We start from the raw sequence: 20,146 nt of genomic DNA on the forward strand, positions 1-20,146 counted from the left end.
TGACGGAGTGCAAACACCGGCCGCCTTCGCCTCGCCCAGCCGACGCGGCCTCGAAGCTTCCAGTTCCCGTTCCCGTTCCAGTTCCAGTTCCTGTCCCAGCTCCACAGATCTTCCCAGTCCGGAAATCTCCGTCAACCCCCGTCTGGTCTGTCTGAGATCTGAGGATCCGGCTCTACACCGCCGTCTCAGAGCGAGACAGCCCCAGCCGGGAAAAGAAATATAATTTAGCCCTCGAGAAAAAAAAATATATTCCCTGCTACCATTTTCCTTCGTGGCAAGTTCCGTTGCACGTGTGTCCTCTTTCCTCGCCTTGCAAGCACCGTTGTCAAAAAGAAGATTATCCAACCGAGTGATCTCCTCCCCCCACGCAGCCCTCCCCCCCCGCTATGCCAGGGGCGCTCCAGGGCTCCAGGGGTCAATCAACCCCCCCAGCCGCAGCTGCAGCCAGCCGGCCACAGGGGGTATGAACACGACTATGCCAACCGTCGTGCTAGCCTGGCCTGACCCCGTCCCCACCTGGATCCCCCGGGGGGCCCATCCCATCGGTTGATCCGTGTGGGGCCGGACCGGAGCGAAAGAGCGGGGTGGAGCCCTCTCTCTCTCTTTTTGTGTTGCGTGTTTTCTATCGATCCGCCCATCATCTTGTCAGGGCAGGGAACGGAGCAGTGCTGACTGGGAACTGTGTGGAGAGCGTTCTTGTTCCCCGGGACCGGGACCAGGAACCCAGGCTGGTGTCCGCATGCTCGGTTTTCGGACGGAGGGGCAAGGGGGAAGCAGAGCGGTCAACCGGGAGATCGGTAAATAGTCACTTCGTGATAGTGACAGTGACGGTGACGGTCACAGTCATTCAGTCAGCAACTCACCGCTCCGCCGTGTCCCCCCGCCGTCTCTTCGGTTCCTCTCTCTCCGGCTGTCAGTCCCGGAGGTGGGTTTTTCGTATCAACCCGATTGTTGTTGTTGAGACATCTCAGGTGATCAAGAGAGCCTGCCGGGGGGCAGCAGAGACCTGTGTTCACAAACAGACTAAACTCCAACCGTCAATGATAGGCCCCAGTCCCAAGCGCCCGATGTGACGTCGAGTGACTCGAGGTGACGCGGGGTCTCGCAAGACCACACCCACCACACTGGTTCGGTGGCCTTGCCGCGGCTACCTATCTGCGGCCATGCTTGAACATGTGCGCGCCTGTGTGGGTTGATGGCCGCCATGAGGCCGATCTGGGCGAGGTGTGGGGAGCATTTTCACAACGTCCCTGGCATTCGTTTGACTTGGGCATTCAAGAGGCTCGATGGTAACAAGACAATGCAGATACGGATCCAATGAAACAGAAAGGCTTTGCAATTTTATGTCTGTGCTCCGTTTTTCTCAACGCCCATCTATGACTATTACAATAGAAACTCCATCGTGAGATGCTAAACCTTTTTATACACAGAGTCCGCCAGCCGGCACCAAAACATGATGCATTGACAAAAGAGAACCAACCAACACCTTGCAAAAAAAAAACATCAAAACAGGTAATGAAAAAAAGACATGTGGTCCAATCTCTTCTAGTCCAAGTGCACGCTTCTAGTCCAAGTGCATTAGGGAGAAGGAACCAATGGTAGCGAGAGTTGGAAGGCGTTTACTTCGTTGCGAAAGCGAGGGAAATTGCGTGATACGGCACTGTTGTAGAATGTCCTTGGGGTGCTCAGCCCCTCCGGACGCGGTTCCAGATCCGCCTCATCACCCCCTTTTCTGGAACGGTTTCGTTCCAGTGGTCGACTTCGGGGAACTTGTCGAGGCTCTCTTTGTGCGTTGCGGTGTGTGTGGCTCTGTTATCTGTGGCGAGAGACGCCATTGCGGTTGGTCGGCGGGCATGCTGTTGATAGACCGGCTTCTGCTGCCACCCATACATGTCGTCCTCGTGGGCACGAAGATCGGGCCGGGTCAGCGTCATACGCAGAGTCATCTCGCGAGAGGCTGCTGGCGCTTGAACATAGAAAGGCCCCTCCGGGGTGGTCCTTCCGTACCCTCTTCCGCTAAGAGCATCTGCCGAGGCAAACCGCCCGTGGCGTGGGGCGACAGTTCGTTGTTCGACTGGCTCCGGGGTTTTGGGGGAATCGGGGTCACCCAGCGACGTTGCGTGGTCGCTGTAGAGTGACAGCTCGTCTTCGTCATCGTGATCGGCCAAGAACGTGTGCATGTTTGACGAGGCATCGGCTGATTTCGGCTTCGGCTGCCCGTGAAGCCCAGTGTTCTCCGCATTAACCGCCGGTGCAGCCGACAGCACGTCCGCCGATGGGAATCCAAACTCAACAGCCTCATCAAACTTCTGCGGCGAGGCCAGATAAACACGCAACTTCAATCTCGCTTCGGGATCCTGATAGTGCGCGGCTGCGGGGTCAAATGCCGTGATCGAAGGTTGAGCCCCATGTTTTGGCGTGATGAGAGACAAGGCGCGCGACTTGCGTCTTACGTGAGTCAAGCCGTTGGAGATGCTACCAGTTGGGCTGTGGATCGGCGATGTCGGGGCCATGGCGTCTTTCGTGACAGGTCTAATCGACGACACGGAGCTTCGACGACCGAACGGGGCCTTTGATATCGACATGGTGCGACGGAACGATGGCCGTTGCTTGGTCGTCGGCGTGCCCTCCCGCAAGTTCGCGTGGTAGTCGTCTAGGAAGAGGCGTAAATCCAAGTCCTCCTCCTCGTCAAGCCACCGAAAGCTGTCGTAGAACGACTTGGGTACATGGCCGTCGGCGGGACGGTCAAGGTGATTCCTAAACCCATCATGCGAGTCCATGCTATGCCGAGTAGGGGAGAGTGGCGGGGTGACAGAATCGAGGGTCGGGGACCGATTTCTCCACCCAGCTTGCTGGTTGAGCCTATATACGGCCTCGTCGGCCGCGTCAAAAATGACACTGGCACGGTGCCGTATCGCAGGGCGGCGGGATTCTACTTCCTGTGTTGCTTCTGGCTGACCAACGCACAAGGGCGACGAATCAGAAGTGGACGAGAGAAACTCGAAGCCGGATTCGTGCTGAGATCGACCAACGAGTTCTTCCGAGGAAGTGCGTTCCTGACGGGGATTTCTACGCTTGAAATGTGATATGTCGTCGTAATGCTGGGAGATGCCGTCGACAAGGCCTGACTCTTGGGCGAAACGCAGTCGTTCGAGGGTCGAGAAGTACTAGAGGGGAAGGCACGGTTTAGTAAGAGGAAGAAGGTATGATGGCTAGGAGAGGCTGTCAAGGGTGACCATTGATCTGGTTGGCCAAGGGCAGTTCAACCACAAAGTGATAATGGCACGCTGTATGCAAGGAACGTCCCACGGGAAACGACAAGCAGGGAGAAGAACTAAAGGGCATGGCGAGCGGGATCTGTAGGTGCTAAAAGGGCTCGTGATGGGGTTGTTCCCGCCCCCTCCCCCAGCAGCAGCTCGGCTCAAGCAGGTGCATGTGCGATGGCTGCGCGTTTGAGCACACTGCTACCCACGCATGGCCTCTCTTGCCGTGAGCACCTTCGCCAGGGGATCACCACCACTTCGGTGGAGTCCGGCAGAAGAAGCAAGGCCGCATCAGCGCCTTGCACGGCTTAACGGAGTGATCTTGCAGTCCGGTTGGCGGGCATCTCGCATATCGCAACGAAGCAAAAGCAGTTGGCCCAAGCTTCCCGTCTCCCCCGCAGTTTCCCGAAGCTGGGATACCCAGGTCGGGTGTTCCTGACTTTGGGCAAGCCCGTGGCTGCACAGTTCGGGAATCCCTTGTCTAAGTTGTGGCCCTTGCTCAGGTACGCGGCACGGTGATGGTTTCCGAGTCCCCTAGCTGCCGCGCATTTTTGGCTGCCAGACCTTGGTGCCTCTTGAACCCACCCACCGCACCATCGACGCAAGTGCAACCATTACGGTGCCAATGCGAGCAAAGTCCTCTGGAGAGCCCCCTCCCATTGGTGGTGGGCAGTGTGAATGTGAATCCGGCTGCAGGCCCCAGCACTTGCAGGACGAGCCAATAGTGAGGGTGAGAAGAAACGGGAGGGGCCGGGTCGTTCTGGATTTGTGTTGTTTGCTTGCGCGCCAAGCCAAAGAGACCAGACTCTAGCTTGAGCACGCCAACACGAACCGACAGCTCACTCATCGAGTTTCGCGGCCGTGCGTCTTGGATATGACGAAACCGAATAAGAAAAGAATGAAAAAGTAACGGTTTCTACACACCTTTCTTTGTATTGCTAGCGGCAGAGCCTCAAATTCTTCCCGCGTCATCTGTGGGGCACCTCCGGGTTGAGTCTGTCGTTTTTGGATGCTACCAGATCTCGAGAGGCCGTTTCGGCTGCCGTGATCTCGCCTTCTGAGCTTGTTCGCTGGTTCTCCATCATGCTGTCGCCTCCCCCAACGCGCAAAGGTCATCGGACTCGCGGTTCGTGCGCTCTTCCCGCTGCCTGCCGAGCAAGGTGGCTGCTGGGCGATGTCGTCGAGGCTCGTATTAGTCGCAGTACAGCTTAACGAAAAGTAGTCGGCTGTGTTGTGGGATCGGAATCGATGCTCGGCCTGGGCCTCGAAAGTCTGGCCGGGCATAATGATACTGGAGATGTCGTCGCCGAGGTCACTGGGGTCAGACGATAAACTGAAGGCGCCGCTGGATCTCGATGCCGAGGGAGAGAAGTAGAAGGAGGAGGGAAGCTGGGTGTAGTTGGCGTGTGGCGTGAGAGGCGGATTGGGGGTCTGGCAGGTATCGTGAGGCCAGATGAGAGGTGAAGAGGGAGTCTGGGGGGAGGGGGTAGATGAGCTGCTGATGAGGAAAGGAAGGCTTGATGAAGCTCTCCGGGGTGTCAAGGGTTCGTCTGGTAACGGACGAGCCGACGGGGGAGCTACCCCTGCATCCATTGCTCGAATCAGCACTGGCATGTCACCAGAGTCGCGGGCGTCAAAGGTGTCCATCACTCCACAACGAACCCCTGGAGGAGTCCATCCGGAAATAGTGCCACCACCGCGCTCTGGGGCACGACAAGAAGCCGCCAGGAAGGCCTGGTTGCTGCCCATCTCGCTAACTGGCTGCCGGCTGCGCGAGCTGCCCTGGTCTTCCTTTCAAGGGTCCAGCCAGTTGGGGACGGACCTCGCGGCGAGCCAAGACGAGAGAGCGCCAGGGACGTTGCAAGGGTCCCAGGCTCAGCCTCCGAGTGGAAGACAAGGAAGACAAGGAAGACAAGCCGTTTTTCGAAAGCGGGTCATTGACGACGAAGCGCCATGGATGACAGACAACCCCGAGCCTGATCTGCGGGATGTTGGGATGGTGGGGAGGAAAAGAGAAGAAAAAAAAGTGTGAGAAAATAGTCCGAGGAAGGAACACGTTGTTGTGTTTTATTAGGTATGTACCTTAGTATCCGTGGATTGGCATTGATATTGCCAATGGCATAGTGCTGGTCCGTTCCGATATTTCTTGGTAAAAAGGACGAAAATTGGATTCTCGGGGTAAGTGAGTTCCTCCCATTAGCAACAGGGCGTTACAGAAGATGCAACCCAGGTAGCTCAGGTGCAAGTACAGGCTCGGCGAACAGCACACCCGTGGACCTGCAGCATGTGGGCGGCGTCCGGGGTTGGACCTCCCGTATCAGCCCCTTCCGCGTCGTGCGTGTGTGCTGCTGAGCTGAGGTGAACCGCGCAAAATCTTGGGAGGATCGCCACTGCATTTGAATTGTTGGCAAAACCCGACTTGAGGCTGTAAGCACGACTGGAGTTCCTCGCAATTGCGTCCATACACAGTAGTTGGAGGCTGCGGCACGGAGGGCACAGGTGGACTGAGTGGAAGCCCAGGCAAGAGCGAAGTCGGGTCCCCCCACCTGCACGCCCACAACCTACCCAATCCATCACCAACACAAAAAAACCCTTCGATTTATTCGTACATGAACCTAGTATGTGTGTTCAACGTATGGAAGGTATACGAATAATCTGTACATGTGCGAAGTACACAGCAAGTTTACCGTACCGTACCCCCAACCCTGCTGCACATTGGCGCCTGTCCAACATTATGCAGTTTGTCCCAAACACGATGGCGTTATGAGGCTCAGTCCGCTCTTCCTCGAGCTCGCCTCTCTGAGCGGCGATTGGGTGCACAAATTCCATGATGAACACACAGTACGGAATCTGCAGAAGCTCGCATCTAACTTCCAGAACATCCGGGACAGCCAGCTCCGGAGTCTCGCTCTCAATTCGTATGACTTCGTTTGACCCCTCGCTTTGAGCTATTTTGCTATTTTACACTTCTGCACTCCACTGCTGAGCTGGCAGGTGGAGTGGGATTAGGCATCTCGAAGGATCTCTGTGTCGTCGGTACGACAAAGTATTCCATAATGCTACGCTCTGGGCTTCCTCGCTTCACCGTTGGAGACAGATAACGGGTCCAGATGATCCTCTCGCGGCTATGTCTTAGATCCGGCGCCTCACACGTGGCAGGCGGTCAGTCAAGCTTCCTCCCTGATCTCGCAGCAGTCATGCTGCGAGTTAACCATCTGAAACGAGCAGGCATAAACAGGCAGCGGAGAATTGTTGGTCGATGCGTCGAAAAACGAGCCGTCAGACTTACCGCCCTTTCCCTTTCGCCAGGCCAGAACCATCGACGGACCCCCTGGTCTGGGGTTGTTTACTTTTCAGTTACGCGATAACGACGAGAAGTCTCAGGCGTCGGGTTTGGACTGGGATCAATGGCTCAGACATGCATGTTTCACGACGACACAACCGTCCCGTTGATCTATCCCGGTGCAATATCTGAGCTGACTGACAACCATAACAGCTGTCAAAAGATATTTACCGCGCAAAAAATCATGGCCCATCCCCGCGGGCGTCATCTGCAGAAGAACGGCACGGCTGCTCTGCAACCCCCAAGCTCGCTCGCTCTCTGTCCAACCTCGCGTCCATGCTCGAATCGAGCGCGTTGCTTTAATTAACCGAGAGACGCATTGAGCATGAAGCCAGCCCGTGGCTCGGTGCAACCGCCCATTTAAGCGACGGGCAGGGACCGAACCATACAACGTTGGCCTTCGAGAAGATCTCGCCCAAACTGCCCTACGGACATGCACATGGTCCCAGCCAAGATCGACCATATTAACATCAGTGATATCACCCCGCCCATCCGGCGACCACGTCTCGGGAACTCGCAGTTCCAGATAGAGTTACGCCTGTTGTCATTGGTCTCGCGGCGCGCGTTATTAGAGACAATGCAGGAACCCGTTGCAAGTGCACCACCCCAACGAGATGCAATTAAGACCGCTTCCTCAGGTCGGCACATCGTTAGGAACCGAGGAAACATGCCGAACAGACTTCGTTGCCAACCGCAAGCGTCCCGAGCGCCACGTGCAATATTGATCACGACATGCAGTTGGCATGTAGTTGGCATGAAGTTGAGTCGGGCTGTCGTCAGTTGGCCCTCGCGATCCACATGTCACCCGGGCCACACTCCGCAAACCACTTGCCGAGTCTAGCAAGAATCTGGAAGGACCTGGGGAAGACAAGGAAGGCTGAATCTCGGTAATCGTTGACTCTGGCACTGTCATCAACAACGCAGGTGATCTCCGAGAGATTGTCATTGGCTTTGCGGGAGCCGGACAGGGTTTCCTGGTCGACATCGAGACGGCGCCCACTTTTCGGAAGCAACTTGACAATGCACATCACGACATGTCAACGCGGGCGTGGGTCTCAAGGCGCAACATGCCGTCCCCGAGGCCGAGACGAGAAAGATCAACTCATCACTTGTGCTAAAACTGGAAACCCACCGACTTAGTGCCACGCTTGACCAAGTTTGCTCGGGGGAGGTGGGAGGGCGCAAAACACCAAACTAGCTCAAGTCTGGCTCCTCTCTCTTGGGAAATTGCAATCTCCCTATCCCCGCCAGCCCGGATGCTCGACCAAGAAATCGCGCTTGTCTCGCTTCTCCGCCGCCTTTGGCAAAGATGAGATGCAATCAGCCCCTAAACTTGGGCCGGCGTCCTTGAAAAGCTACCCGTAACCGGGTGATCCTGTCGACATGGAACACCCGATAATACGAAGTAGTTATTGAACTTTCTTCGAGCCCCCGGCTTGGTCCCGATGTTTTTCGGGGCCGTGTGTGGGTCAGTCCGGCCGGGCGGGGCCGTTGCAAGCCCCCCGAGGCGCCGGTGTGGGGGGTTATATCCCCGAGCCCACCAAGTCCGTCGGAAACAACCATGAAGATGGGAACTGGGTGGTGGCGCACACCAAAATGGTTTTCAGGATGAGATGGGCGCTATAATGCCACGATCCCGCCTGTTATGTGGCGGCTTCGCCCTCCTTCGATCCAGCCCCCCTTGACTGTTAGCTATCGACAGTAAGATTGGCATCTAACCATCCTGAAGCCACTCGTTCCTCTGGTTGGTGGGTGGCAGCAGCAAACCATGATGAGCCCCTTACCCTGTCGAATAAGACACCTACCCCTTCCTCATCCTCCTTTTGAACCGGAACAGGGTCGGTGACATGCAAACACCTCGGATTCTATTCTTGACTTTCGTTCTCCATTCATTATTTCCCCATGTTAACGGCATGCCAGAACTCCGCTCGATGAAATATGAGAAATTTCCCAAGTATGCCGCCTACCAGACTACCAACCGCCCTTCGACCCAGGACCTCGACGGTCACCCCCTAGTATCATGATGCCGTATTCCCCGGCAGCGAGTTGACCGGGTCGTAGTACTCGTACACCTTGTTCTCCTTGTCACGCCCCGTGACCGCGGGAGCCGTGTACCTCGAGATGCCCGTGGCGCGGTCATACGACTCATAAGAACACGCCAGCCGCTTTCCGCCGCCCCCTGGCAGGTCGACCACGAACGACGGCATCATAAAGCCCGCAATCGATCCGCGGAGCTTGGCCTCCAGGTCAAGGATGGTCCGTAGCGGCGTACGCAGATGCTCGACGCTCTTGACCATGTCGCACTGGTAGACGTAGTACTGCCGTATCATCGAGTCAGCCAGCCCAAGCTACAAAACCCCCTCCCTCTCCCCTAAGTAGGTAGGCAGCCAGGAAACACTTACCGGAAAGATATTATTATTCGCCAACCCCCTGATCAACGCCCCCATCGTCTCCACATCATCATTCACCCCCCTCAACAACACCGACTGATTCCTCACCATCACCCCCTCCTCAAACAACCGCTGGGCCGCCGCCTCGGTAACCCACGAGATCTCCGACGGATGATTAAAATGCGTATGCCAGGCCACCGCCTTGCCCGCGCGCCTCGCGCGGTCCGACACCCGCACCAGCGCGTCGGTCCAGCCATCCCCACTACGATCCAACACACGACCCGGCGCCACCGCCAGGCCCTTGGACGCGAAGCGGAACCGTCGGATGTGGGGGATCGCGATCAGCCGCTCCCCCAGCTGCTCGAGCTGCTCCGCCTGCAGGTAGTATGCGTCGCCGCCGGAGACGACAATGTCTTGTAGTTGCGGCTGGCTGGCGATGTAGGCGAGGGCTTCGTCCCAGCGGCGGCGGCCCGGCTTGAGCGAGGCTTTGGACACGGTGGCCGTGTCGGCGCCCACGGCGTAGGAGCGCGTGCAGAAGGTGCAGTAGGTCGGGCAGACGGAGGTGGCTGGTTGGGGGGTGGGGGTGGAGTTGTTAGTTATTGGGGGGACCTTGTCTTTCTCCCTTCACTTTTTGGGGGATATTGGGCATGGATTGGGAGCGGACTTACGGAGGAAGAGAGCCTTGTCTGGGTACCGGTGGACGAGGCCTTTGACGGGCGAGTCGGCCTCCTCGTGCAGCGAGTCGAGCGTCAGCTTGGGGTGGTCGGGGATCATGCGCGACTTGAGCGGGAGGAACTGCCGCGCGATCGGGTCGTGCCGCGGGTTGTGCCAGTTGATTCGGCTGAGGATGTAGGGGCTGTTTAGGTCAGTTGTGCGTTCCTTTCCTTTCTTTGGTCCTGCAGGGCGGGGGGCGAGGGCTGGGTTGGTGTGGTTTGGTCACTCACGTCATCCGGACGGCCATGGTGGCGGCCGTGATGCCCTCGAAGACATCCTGGATGAACTCGTCGCGGGTTTGCATCCGTGTGCCGGACTTGTCATACGGCACTTCTTCGGGGAGAGTCGTCTCCAAGAACTTGAAGAGCTGTGGTTTCGTTTCGACCATATTTCTTGTCTAGAGATGTGTGTGAGAAAGGGGGCCCTTCATCTTCTTGCACCGGGTCCACCGGCCAGACTTACACTCCAGCTGTGTGAGAGGAACTCTTTGGCCGAGATATTCCCCCACAGCGGCACCTTGCGCCAGAACTCGTCGCGGTTTTGCGGGTACGCCGACACCACCGGCCGCACCGGCGGGGGGGCTGCCCCGCGGAAGGGGATCGAGCTGAATGTTGGGGGTGGGAGAGTGCGGGCGCTGCTGTCGAGGGCCGGGCTGATGTCGGCAAACTGGGCTTGGAGCCGTGGGATCGATCCAACCCATCGTGCCGAGGTCAGCTTGGTGGTTGTTATCTTCGGACCGTGACCGAGGATCCCCCGCGGGGGAAACGTAGTGAGCGGCATTGTTGGTTGTGTCGTTGGTTGTGAGGAATGTAGGTGAGTGATAGAGCGTGGTCTTCCCTGGCCTATTAATAGTTTCTGGTCACCTTTTCGAAAAGGCAACGGTTTTTGATACCCGGTCCGAGTCCGCCTGGCGTTCACTCCTGCCTGCCTGAGTTGAACAGCTGAGTTGAACAATTGAGTTGAACAACCCCCGGGCGACCCCCTTATACTTTGTTCGGGTCAACCGATGAGCCGCTCCCTCTTCTACTCGGCCGTTCTCGACTCAACCCAGCGTGCTGCGTCGACAACCGGGCTGTGGCAACAAACGCCGTGGCAGTGAAGAAGGCAACAGGTACCACAATGTACTTGTCCTCCCCCCTGCTGCATCTGCTCTGCAGCTGGTCCTAACAAGGCCGTTGCGCAACCGCCGCTCAGGGGTCCCACCACAGTTGCAGTTTGATCCGTGTGGATTGCTGCTCGGGCGAAGCCCCCCGGGTCAGCAACAAACTCTCGGAGTTCACTGAGTCGTCGGGCAGTCTGTTGGGTCCGAGTTGGACTGGCCTCCTACCACTGCGGCTTACACAGTAGTCCTGTTCCTTTGTTTTGTTCGGCCCGGTGAACACGACACCGCCAGCGGTTCGAGGGTGAATGGCAGCAGGGCTTATCAACCGCAGTTGCTGTTGGTGGTGAGGCTCGCCGGCCGCAGCTCTTCGGGATTTCCTGATCCCGCTTTTGACCTCCGGCCCTTCCGTGCTTGTCCACGTTAACCAACTGATGACTGATGACTGACGACTGCACAGCCTGGCCGTCTTTCACACTCTTTCTCGTCTTCCAAATAAACCCGGAAGGTGGTTCTGGACGCTGATGACCCAAGGATGTAAGGGGTTAAGGTTGTCTGCCGACATGGTCAGTTCTCCTGTGGTTGAGGCAACGCCGTTTAGCTTTTGGGGAGATGTCGGTGGTTGGTTAACTTCGGGGGAAGCCAGATTCTTTAGATGATCTGGGAAGCAAGCAATAGACAAGCCACTCACCTATACTGTTGTCAAGTCCCGTGTTTCTTCCTCGGCGTTTCTTGAGTTGGCTCTTTCTATCACGGTACCAATCCCACGTGAGGGAGCACGTTATGACAGAGGGTTGGGGGCGCCGCTTTCCTCAGAGACCCGAGACCCTTGCTGTTATAAGCCAGCACCGCCATGGCGACTGCTGCTCGGCCGGGGACTGACGCGGGCAGCGACAGGACGGACCAAAGCCAGCATAAGATCGAGTGAGTGCGGAAAAGATCTCCCCTTGCATGCGAGCGAAGGGACGAGCCGGGAAAAGAAAGGCCAAAAGAAAAAAAAAAAAAAGTGATAACTGACCAGGAGGAGATACCACCCAAGAGAAGCCTCACGCCGGCGGATCCGGCCAGCGGCAACCAAAGCAGCACCCTAGAAACGCCACCAGCATCATCCGGACCAGGAACCGGGGACCCGGAAGTAAAAGCCCCAGCTACAAGCCGCAAGGAGCTGCAGCCGACCAGCAGCATGACACAACAGCAAGCAAGCGGCGGCCCGCCATCACCCCGCTCTAACTCTACATGCACAACAAACAGCGGCATCATCACCATCATCATCAACATCAGCAAGTACACTCGCCACACCCCTTCCACCACCACCCCATGCCCCCCCTAAAACACACCCCCTCCCCCCTCCTCCACAAGCTTCCGCACCGTCCCTTCTCCCACATGCTACAGAGGAACGGAAGGGGACCTGGTGTGAATTGTGAGGGGGTGGGGGTGTGGAGATGGGGATGGGAATGGTGAGGAAAGGGGGTGGGTTGTTGCTGGGTATAGGGTGTGGGTTGTGGATGTGAGTATGTGGTATGTGGGTGGGTTTGTGGCGCTGGGGTGGTGTGGAAGTTAGTTATGCGCAGTTTATGGGCTGTATGGCGGTTGCGGGGGTTCCATGCATGGGAGCGTTTTTGTTGCTTTGTGTTGTTTTGCATTGCTTTCGTTCGGTTAGTTAGGCCTTGGCTTGCTTGCTATCACTGCTACGCTTCTTACGAGTCAGGAAGTGGACTTGGTGTGGGTGTTGATGATGATCCCCGGTTAACAAACCCGGGAGTGGTGATAGCTACGCTGACGAGTGTAGTGGGCTGGTGGTTTGATAGAGAAAGGGTCCTCGCGAACGGCTGCGCCGCCCCGGGTGCGCCCCTAGGCGGCATCTTGCTCTCGCTGGTGCTGCAGATCCACTTCGGCAAGTACCCCTGGAAGGCTAACTACGGCACTTGTGCTGGCAGTTATCATGACAGTCTTTCTATTGCTGAGAATTTTGCGAGTTGAGACTAACCCGTCTGCCCCTGCTCTTCCTGCTCAGGAAGTAGACAAGGATGGCTCGGCTCAGACTCGGACGCGGAGCTCCTCCGGTAAACGATATCCCACATGCTGCGATCGGCCGAGTTCTGGCTTCCCGGCCATGCCCTGTTTGGTGAGTGCTCTCCCATCTCTCCCGAAACTTCCGCGGTTGTTTCCTTATCTTGTCTCCTGTCTTGTCCAACCCAACCCCTGAACCACGGCAGACGAACTGGCGCTCTTCATCCAATGACTGTCTACCCCCAGGTGTGCCGTCGTGGCCAGCGTCGGTGACAGTTCTTGCTTGATGATGTCGTACAACCTGTAAGCGCCTCCCCCTAGCCCAAGTTGGGTCTGGCGTGTAAGTGGCAGAAAGCAAGTGCGGCGCTAACTACATACATGTCTGTACGTCCCGCCAGTGGCGCTGTGTTGGGCAGGATTCTGTCCCCCCCTAGCTCTCCGATCGGCTGCCCGGCCCCCTCAACGCCACCGTCATGATGAACATGTTCATCCTGTTTTCTATCTTGGCGGTATGGATACCCCTCGGGGCGCCTTCGAGAGAAACCCTGTTTGCGGGTAGTGCTTATGGGAATCGATAGAGGAAATTTTGTTTCTCTGAGTGGTTAAGCAAGGGGGTGGCCTCTTCAACAAGATGGGGACTGGACGGACGGCATGCTGACATCTGGCATGCGGCCGCATTCTCGTGCATCAATGCGCTATGCAGGCCCGAGAACACCGGGACTTGGCTGGGTTCTGTGGACAGCATCGCCTCGGCTGGGCAAGTCCCCTTGAGTTCGCACCCCCCCCGGTTCCGAAGATGAATGACATGTATCTGATCTGTCAAAGATGCACTCCCACTTACACTCGCCCAAAAAGGACTATAATCGAAGATCCGGTCTCGGCAACCACCCTTTCCCGGCACAAATCCAACGGCCAGTCCTGGCCTTTTCTCGCTGTCGTCCTCCTCTCCACGATGATCAGCACGGCTGCGCTTCGGTGACTGTCTCACGGCCGGCGGTGGATCTGCAAGGGCTCGGGTTTGAGACCGAGTCTGTCTATTGGCTGCTGATACTAGGCATGCATGCTCGAAGGTGAGACAGCAGAGCACGACATGCCGTGCTAGCCCGGGAAGAAGAAGTGTATGCCCCGCGGAGGCAAGCAAGGAGCAAGGACAGGAAAGGGAGGAGCTTGGCCGCCGAAGGGGTTCAAGTTACCAGAAGGAATAGTTACGTACGTTGCACAAGCAAACAATGATTTTGTGGCCCCGGCTACAGGGCAGGGCGGTGATCCGTGTAACCTCCTTCTTGTGTAACCCAGGAGGTTACACGGCAGGCCCAAATCCTCGGTCGGTGGGCTTGGGAGATAGATGTTTGGGTACACGGCAGTCTGCCATCGAGATTCCGCCGCCTTGTTGTGCCCCACACAACAACCTCGCTGACGCGAATACGATACATTGTCTCCTTTCTTTTCTTGTCGTTCTGGATTGGATGGGTGGATGTCATCAGACCAAGAATTCCGAGGGTACTTCAGCTTCAGGGGTAGACATGCAGCATGCGCCGAGGCCCGCCCTAATAAAGCAGTCGCATTGCCAGTTCATCATTCTGCAAGCCTGTTCGTACCCAGGCCTCTACCATTGGATATGTTGACAAAGTCATGTCGGGAACGGTGGGGTTGATTCAGATTTCAAAGTTGGTTGCCGAAATAGCTGGGGTACATACATGAATCCATGAAGATGATCTTGTACGACATCAGGAGATTCGCTCCGAAGAAGACGGGGGAGGTCGAGGGGGGAGGGGGGTTGGCAGCATGTCTCTGTCGCCCAGCAGCTTGTACAGTGCCATCCGGAACGAGTTAGTTCACTATCCGCACATGATGAAGCAAGGGAAGCGCGGAAATCACCCCGTAACCAGTGTCAACCCGATCTTGGTCGCGGCACCGTCTCCCGAAGGGACTCGGTATTCGGTCAAGGGATGTTACCCCGGGGCTGCATTAGCGTGGCTCTCGGTGACTTTACGTCCTTCTCCGTTCCCGCGTTATGTGCAGCACAGTGTCAAGTCTCTTTCCCCCCTTTTCCCGCGGGCCGTACCGTATCTAGTCCGCGTACGAGGTATGAGACATGCCTTGTTGGCACTGTTACGGAAGCTATTGACGGGCACAGCAGGAGATTGCTGCTGCTGCTGCTGCTGCTGCTGTGATGTATTACTATCCATCTAGCATTAGCCCTGTGGACTGTGTAGCGTAGGTGCAACGACCCCTCTTCTCTTCCTGTTGGCCGCTAACGGCTAGCATCAAAGAGCTCGGGCTACCAGTTGGGAGCGGATAGGCCAACACCACCGTGTCTGGATGCGGTAATAAGCTCAAAGCGTGTTGGAAGTGATGGAGGCTGCAGAATCGGGCGATCCTGGAGCATCAGCACACGCACCCATGCCTGCAGGCGAGGGTGATCTGGGGAATCGCTGCATCTCCAACAGGACTTAGGGTCACCACGGAGCGGGGGGATCGATAGTTGCAGACGTATATCGGCATGCGTGCCGATCACAGTTCCTTTTCCAGCCCACAAATCCTTCGAGTTGGTTGGGCAAGGAGACCGGGCAGCTTCGAGTGGGCTTGTTTTCTGCATATGCATGCATGTAGGTTGTGAGGCTGGACTAGGACGGGGATGGACAGATCGGGAAGGGCGAAGAAACGTCAATGCGGACCTCGGACTTGGAGGGCCACGGTGGTTTTCGCCATCTGGAGGAAAAGAGGCACAGTTCATCTGTAAGAGCGGGAGGCGGTGAGCAGAAAACTCTGCAGCGAGGTGGGACACGGGAGGAGCTAGTCAAGGGAAAAGCAACACACGAGATCTAATCTCCGTTCTCGTTCTTGCGCTTGAGGGGAGAAGAAAGGTTACCGTGCTATGATCCTCCCTCCATGGCACCCTACCCCCCACGCCCTCCATCCCTAAGACAATTAGCCCTGTGGGGACTGATTAGTCTGGTATGAGTGTTGTATTCATAACCCGGCTTGCCATATACCTGACATTTTGAACATGACCAATAGCTTAGCTCACGAGCACGCGTCCGAAGAAAGCGTTGGCGATCGTCTCCAGAGACGGAATTTCGGCTCGACAGCCCAGCACAACGGCCCAACACAGCAGCCCAACGCGTCCGAAATGACTCGGGCAGGGGCTGTTGATGGTGCCATAAGAATCATGCAGCTCCGTCTAAAACCGGAAAAGGGGCATGGCGGAGCCTCTGGAGAGCCATTCCACCTCGGCAGCAGCGGCGGGCGGGAAACAAATAGCAGGCGATCACTAATGAGGTGAGGCCAGCCTCCAGCCGTAGGCAGAAGCAAGAGGACGAGCTGAGGTCGCGTTAGCTGCCGGCATCTCTTATCAGCTCCTTTCCGGGACCCCGGAGCTTCCGGTCTCGTTTTCATCCCCCCTCTTCGCCTCTTGATCACTTGCACATGAGGTGCATGATCGAGTAATAACAGGGGACGGAATGCTTTCTTGAGTCAAATTAGTTTAAATTGACAGCTGCGTACAATGAACGCATTTAAAGAGGCCAGGGTGCCGTCCCTAATAATCCAGTTATCCACTCCAAGAATGATGGACGGCTCCCCTTTTTGGCAAACTCTCAGCAGCATAGATGCGTGTATGCTAATCTTACTGCGGGTCATGAAAGCTGGCTCAAGTGCAAAACTGTCTGGCCGGTATAGGAGCAGTCCAGCTGGGTTGAACTGCGACCTGCCTTGATTCTTGTACCACGGGCTCTGCCGTCCCGCATTTTCCTCACAAGTTAACAAGCCATGGTCTGCTTCCGGGATATTATGCCTGGAGGCAGCTGCAGTATCAAGACGGTTAACATCGCAATTATCCTCAACGTGTAGTCAAGCACGAGTACGTACCCTAGGAAATCACCGTTGATACTGCCGATGGCCCACATCTCGCCGACCTCGGTCCGCAACCCGATAATCTTGACACGCACGTGTGTCCCCTGCTCGATCACGATGTCGGCGTTGTTGGTAAATTGCGCCGGCGTGGCGCTGGCGTCGTATTGGATTTCGTCCGGCATCAACTGTGAGCAGGGTTCCGTCAGTAATCGGTATAACTGGTAATTAGGCCCGTCGGAAGAGGAAACGTACATGTGAAGAAACAAACAGCCGCAACGGGCCGGCCTGTGCGAAGAAACCGTGAGGATTTACGGTTTGTGTAATCGCATCAATCTGGTTGCGTCAGCAAGAAGAAATGCAACCACCATGCTGTGGCCCAAATCTTACCACCTCGCCCTTAAACGGCCGCCAGACCACGGCGCGATAGCCCACGGTAAACTCGGCGAGGCCACTCCCAGGGAGGATGCGACCCTCGGATACATCGAATGTATCCATAATGGCAATAATGTAGTAATCGCCAGCGCATGTCCCCTCGACGTCCTTGACCAGTTTTGTTGTGACGAGCTCATGCATGTTTCGCCCAAAGTACGAGGGATGCAGCGTGACGCGCCGCTCGAGGTTGTGAAGGAAGAACATTTTGACAAATTGTAGAGATGACGGATGGTAGATGATAGATGGTGATCGGATCGATCTGGCCAAGTAGATGGGCAGGCGCCCGATGCGCGAGCTCTAAATAATGGCCTTGTCGAGGTCGGTTAAGAGGAGTTTGCGACCGCGGAGGGAGAAGCGCGTCGCGAGTTATCGATTATTGTCGCTGGGTAATCGGTAAGGTAGCTAGTTAGTTACAAAGATAGAATCTCCAATGGAAATTAAAAGCAAGGGTGCAAACACGCCCACATGCTTGCCGTCTTGCTTAGATGCGATAGAGGTGTTAAGAGACTTGCGCAGCTCGAGAAAGCGCCCCGCCGTCTTTGATGCACCGACAAACGGTCGGATGTTCTTGGGCGAGGCTGACGCATGCAGAAGTGAAAAAAAGGCTGAGTGCCCGAGTGCTCCCTACTAGGTCCATTGTTTGAGCATCCCTTGGTTCGCTTGGGGTGGCGGCTTGATTAAGCTATTGGTCCGTGCGCAAGCTGCAGGCTCATTTGGGGAATCTGGTCTTGGCACAAGTTCACAGATCGCAACCAGGTGAAAATAGTCCGAGAATTTGGAAGATAGCATCCGTTGAATTAATGAGGTAGTTGTTTTTTGTTTTTCTAAGAAGCGAGACGGCGATACGAACACGGGAAGGTTAGCATAAGAAAGGAGACAGCATTGAAGTTGCAAATTAGGGGAATTCTCTCAGAGTGGAATCTGCTGGTTTTTTTTAGTTTTATGCATTTCTATGAAGTACTTTGTTATTCTCTTTTCTGTTTATCTCCTTTTTCATCTTTTTTACGGAAAAAAATTTCTCAGCTCTCACGCATCCGATTCACGCAAGCTAGAAAAGGATTATCCACCAATTTTGACATTGATCTCTGAAGAGGATGAGAGTGCCCATCCCGCAAGTTTCGTCTTGGGCAACCACAAACGGCGTTGACCTTGGAGGGCCCTATGACCCTGATATCACTGACATCATTTCCGCACCGTCGAAGACGATGGCACCCGAGGCCCATCCTCCCTCTGCTGGAATATGTCGTCAACATCAAGGTATCTTATTAGTTGCGTAGTAAATAAAGCTCAAGGTCCCTTAATGTCTAAAATATCTAAAGGTGTTTATTCAAGAATAGTGTTTTCTCTTTTATTTCTTATCATTTTACTTTTCTCTTTTTCTTCTCTTTTAGATAAAAGCTAACTGAAGGCATTTTGAAACTTGCGTGATGGTGACCCTTGTCCCCGTGGGGAAAGAGCTCAGGCGACCCGCTGCCCGAGGCACAAAGTTTTATCCGATGGTTTGCCAAGTGAGCAGCGGATTGAGTCCCCATCAACGCTGCGATTCGGCCAAACATCACCCGAACATCCCTTCAACACAAGAGATCCACACATTTTCTTGACCACGTTGTTGGAAATTGGAGGCTCGGAGGCCCTCTGAAAACGCGGAACTTCATTCCTGTAAGCACGCTGGCTTATGCTAGTTAATTTGGGGCACTGCCCTTGTCCTTAAATGCCGTTCAAGCCGGGCCTGTCCAGACCTCATTCGTCATCATCTCAGTGATCTGACATCCTCCCTCTTTTCGAGTATCGTCACCCTCTTTGTCTCGGGATCCCGGTAATTCGCCATGTCCCTCGACCTCGAAAGGCAGCTCACCTTCGTAAGCCTATCCGCAAACCTCCGAACCCTGCACGGCCGAGTCCATCTGGCGACACCTCGTACCACGTGCCCAGCAGCTAACCGGCAATACAGTATGGTGCTTATCATCATAACCAAGTGAACGTGATAATTCACCTGGTTTGCGTGCCACTGATTTTGTTTTCCTCTTTCGAGCTCGTATGCATCCGTTTTCCCTGGCTGCATCCGAGCGGGATGACCTAACGACTCAACTTGGTGCAGGCTTCCAATTACGGCCCCTTTTTCGAACTCCCGTCATGGCTGCAAATACCCTATCTCGAGTTAAACCTGGGGACCTTTGCGGCAATCACATGGGGCGGCCTGTATCTCCTCCTTGAACCTGTTGCTGGGGGTGCCCTAGCACTCGTCTGCCTCGCTGCCGCCGCTGGGACCAACTACCTCCGGCTGCAGGACCCCATCGGCACGAACCAGATTTCCATCGCGGTAAATGTTGTCTCCTGGATCGCGCAGTTTGTCGGCCACGGCAAGTTTGAGGGGCGGGCCCCGGCACTGCTTGACAACCTCTTCCAGGCGATCTTCCTGGCTCCCTTGTTCGTCTGGCTCGAACTGCTGTTCATGGTAGGCTACCGCCCGGAGCTGAAGAGGCGTGTCGACAAGGCCGTCAAGATTGAGATTGCCAAGTTCCGCGAGCAACAAGCGAAGAAGGTCCGGAAAGACCGAGTAGTCCGGATCACAATGGACGCGCCGAGATGCGGTGACTATTAGCAAGAAATCGGCACCTAGGGGAGGCCCATTTGGATGGGAATATTCACGAAGAACAGCCAAGGCCGACAGACAGAGGTGATTACACGTTTTATACATCGGCTGGGAGAGAGAACTAAAACTGAGATCCGGAATTGGCTGCGTCTCTTGGTTATCGAGCGACTTGGACGGGAACTATACGCTGGCGACAGGACCGTGTCAAGAGACCGCTTCTTGGTTCACCACAGACCGTTGGGCTGAGCACTTCATGGATGAGCATTCTGGCAAGGGAAGCAGAGTTGCTAAGCCGGCCCGACACTGAACATAATCTAAAAGATAATCAACCTGGAATTGCTGTCATCGTTCTCGTCCCAAGTGTCACCAGACCTCGTCCTCCTTCCTTGTTCAATGATTGACCCACTTGTGCCGATCGTGGTAGCCTCGAGGAAGAAAATATGAGAG

General features: G+C 55.7%; 5 protein-coding genes across 5 annotated transcripts; 1 reads left to right on the forward strand and 4 right to left on the reverse strand.

Moving 5' to 3' along the window:
• Positions 1-1,685: 1,685 nt before the first annotated feature.
• CHGG_02844 (uncharacterized protein) lies at positions 1,686-5,012 on the reverse strand (the record flags this gene model as incomplete). Its single annotated transcript, XM_001229359.1, has 2 exons — positions 1,686-3,167; positions 4,188-5,012. 2 exons carry the CDS (start codon positions 5,010-5,012, stop codon positions 1,686-1,688), a joined length of 2,307 nt encoding a protein of 768 aa, XP_001229360.1.
• Positions 5,013-7,382: 2,370 nt separating this feature from the next.
• CHGG_02845 (uncharacterized protein) lies at positions 7,383-7,634 on the reverse strand (the record flags this gene model as incomplete). The annotated part of the gene is made up of 1 exon (XM_001229360.1): positions 7,383-7,634. The coding sequence occupies one exon, from the start codon at positions 7,632-7,634 to the stop codon at positions 7,383-7,385; it is 252 nt and encodes an 83-aa protein (XP_001229361.1).
• Positions 7,635-8,624: 990 nt separating this feature from the next.
• Positions 8,625-10,490, reverse strand: CHGG_02846 (uncharacterized protein; the record flags this gene model as incomplete). Its single annotated transcript, XM_001229361.1, has 5 exons — positions 8,625-8,924; positions 9,009-9,562; positions 9,665-9,852; positions 9,941-10,077; positions 10,173-10,490. 5 exons carry the CDS (start codon positions 10,488-10,490, stop codon positions 8,625-8,627), a joined length of 1,497 nt encoding a protein of 498 aa, XP_001229362.1.
• Positions 10,491-16,580: 6,090 nt separating this feature from the next.
• Positions 16,581-17,310, reverse strand: CHGG_02847 (uncharacterized protein; the record flags this gene model as incomplete). The annotated part of the gene is made up of 3 exons (XM_001229362.1): positions 16,581-16,859; positions 16,927-17,007; positions 17,062-17,310. The coding sequence occupies 3 exons, from the start codon at positions 17,308-17,310 to the stop codon at positions 16,581-16,583; spliced, it is 609 nt and encodes a 202-aa protein (XP_001229363.1).
• Positions 17,311-18,932: 1,622 nt separating this feature from the next.
• On the forward strand, positions 18,933-19,708 carry CHGG_02848 (uncharacterized protein; the record flags this gene model as incomplete). The annotated part of the gene is made up of 2 exons (XM_001229363.1): positions 18,933-18,965; positions 19,205-19,708. 2 exons carry the CDS (start codon positions 18,933-18,935, stop codon positions 19,706-19,708), a joined length of 537 nt encoding a protein of 178 aa, XP_001229364.1.
• Positions 19,709-20,146: the final 438 nt, after the last annotated feature.

The sequence above is a fragment of the Chaetomium globosum genome, genomic scaffold (assembly GCF_000143365.1).
Source record: "Chaetomium globosum CBS 148.51 scaffold_2 genomic scaffold, whole genome shotgun sequence".
NCBI lineage: Eukaryota > Fungi > Ascomycota > Sordariomycetes > Sordariales > Chaetomiaceae > Chaetomium > Chaetomium globosum.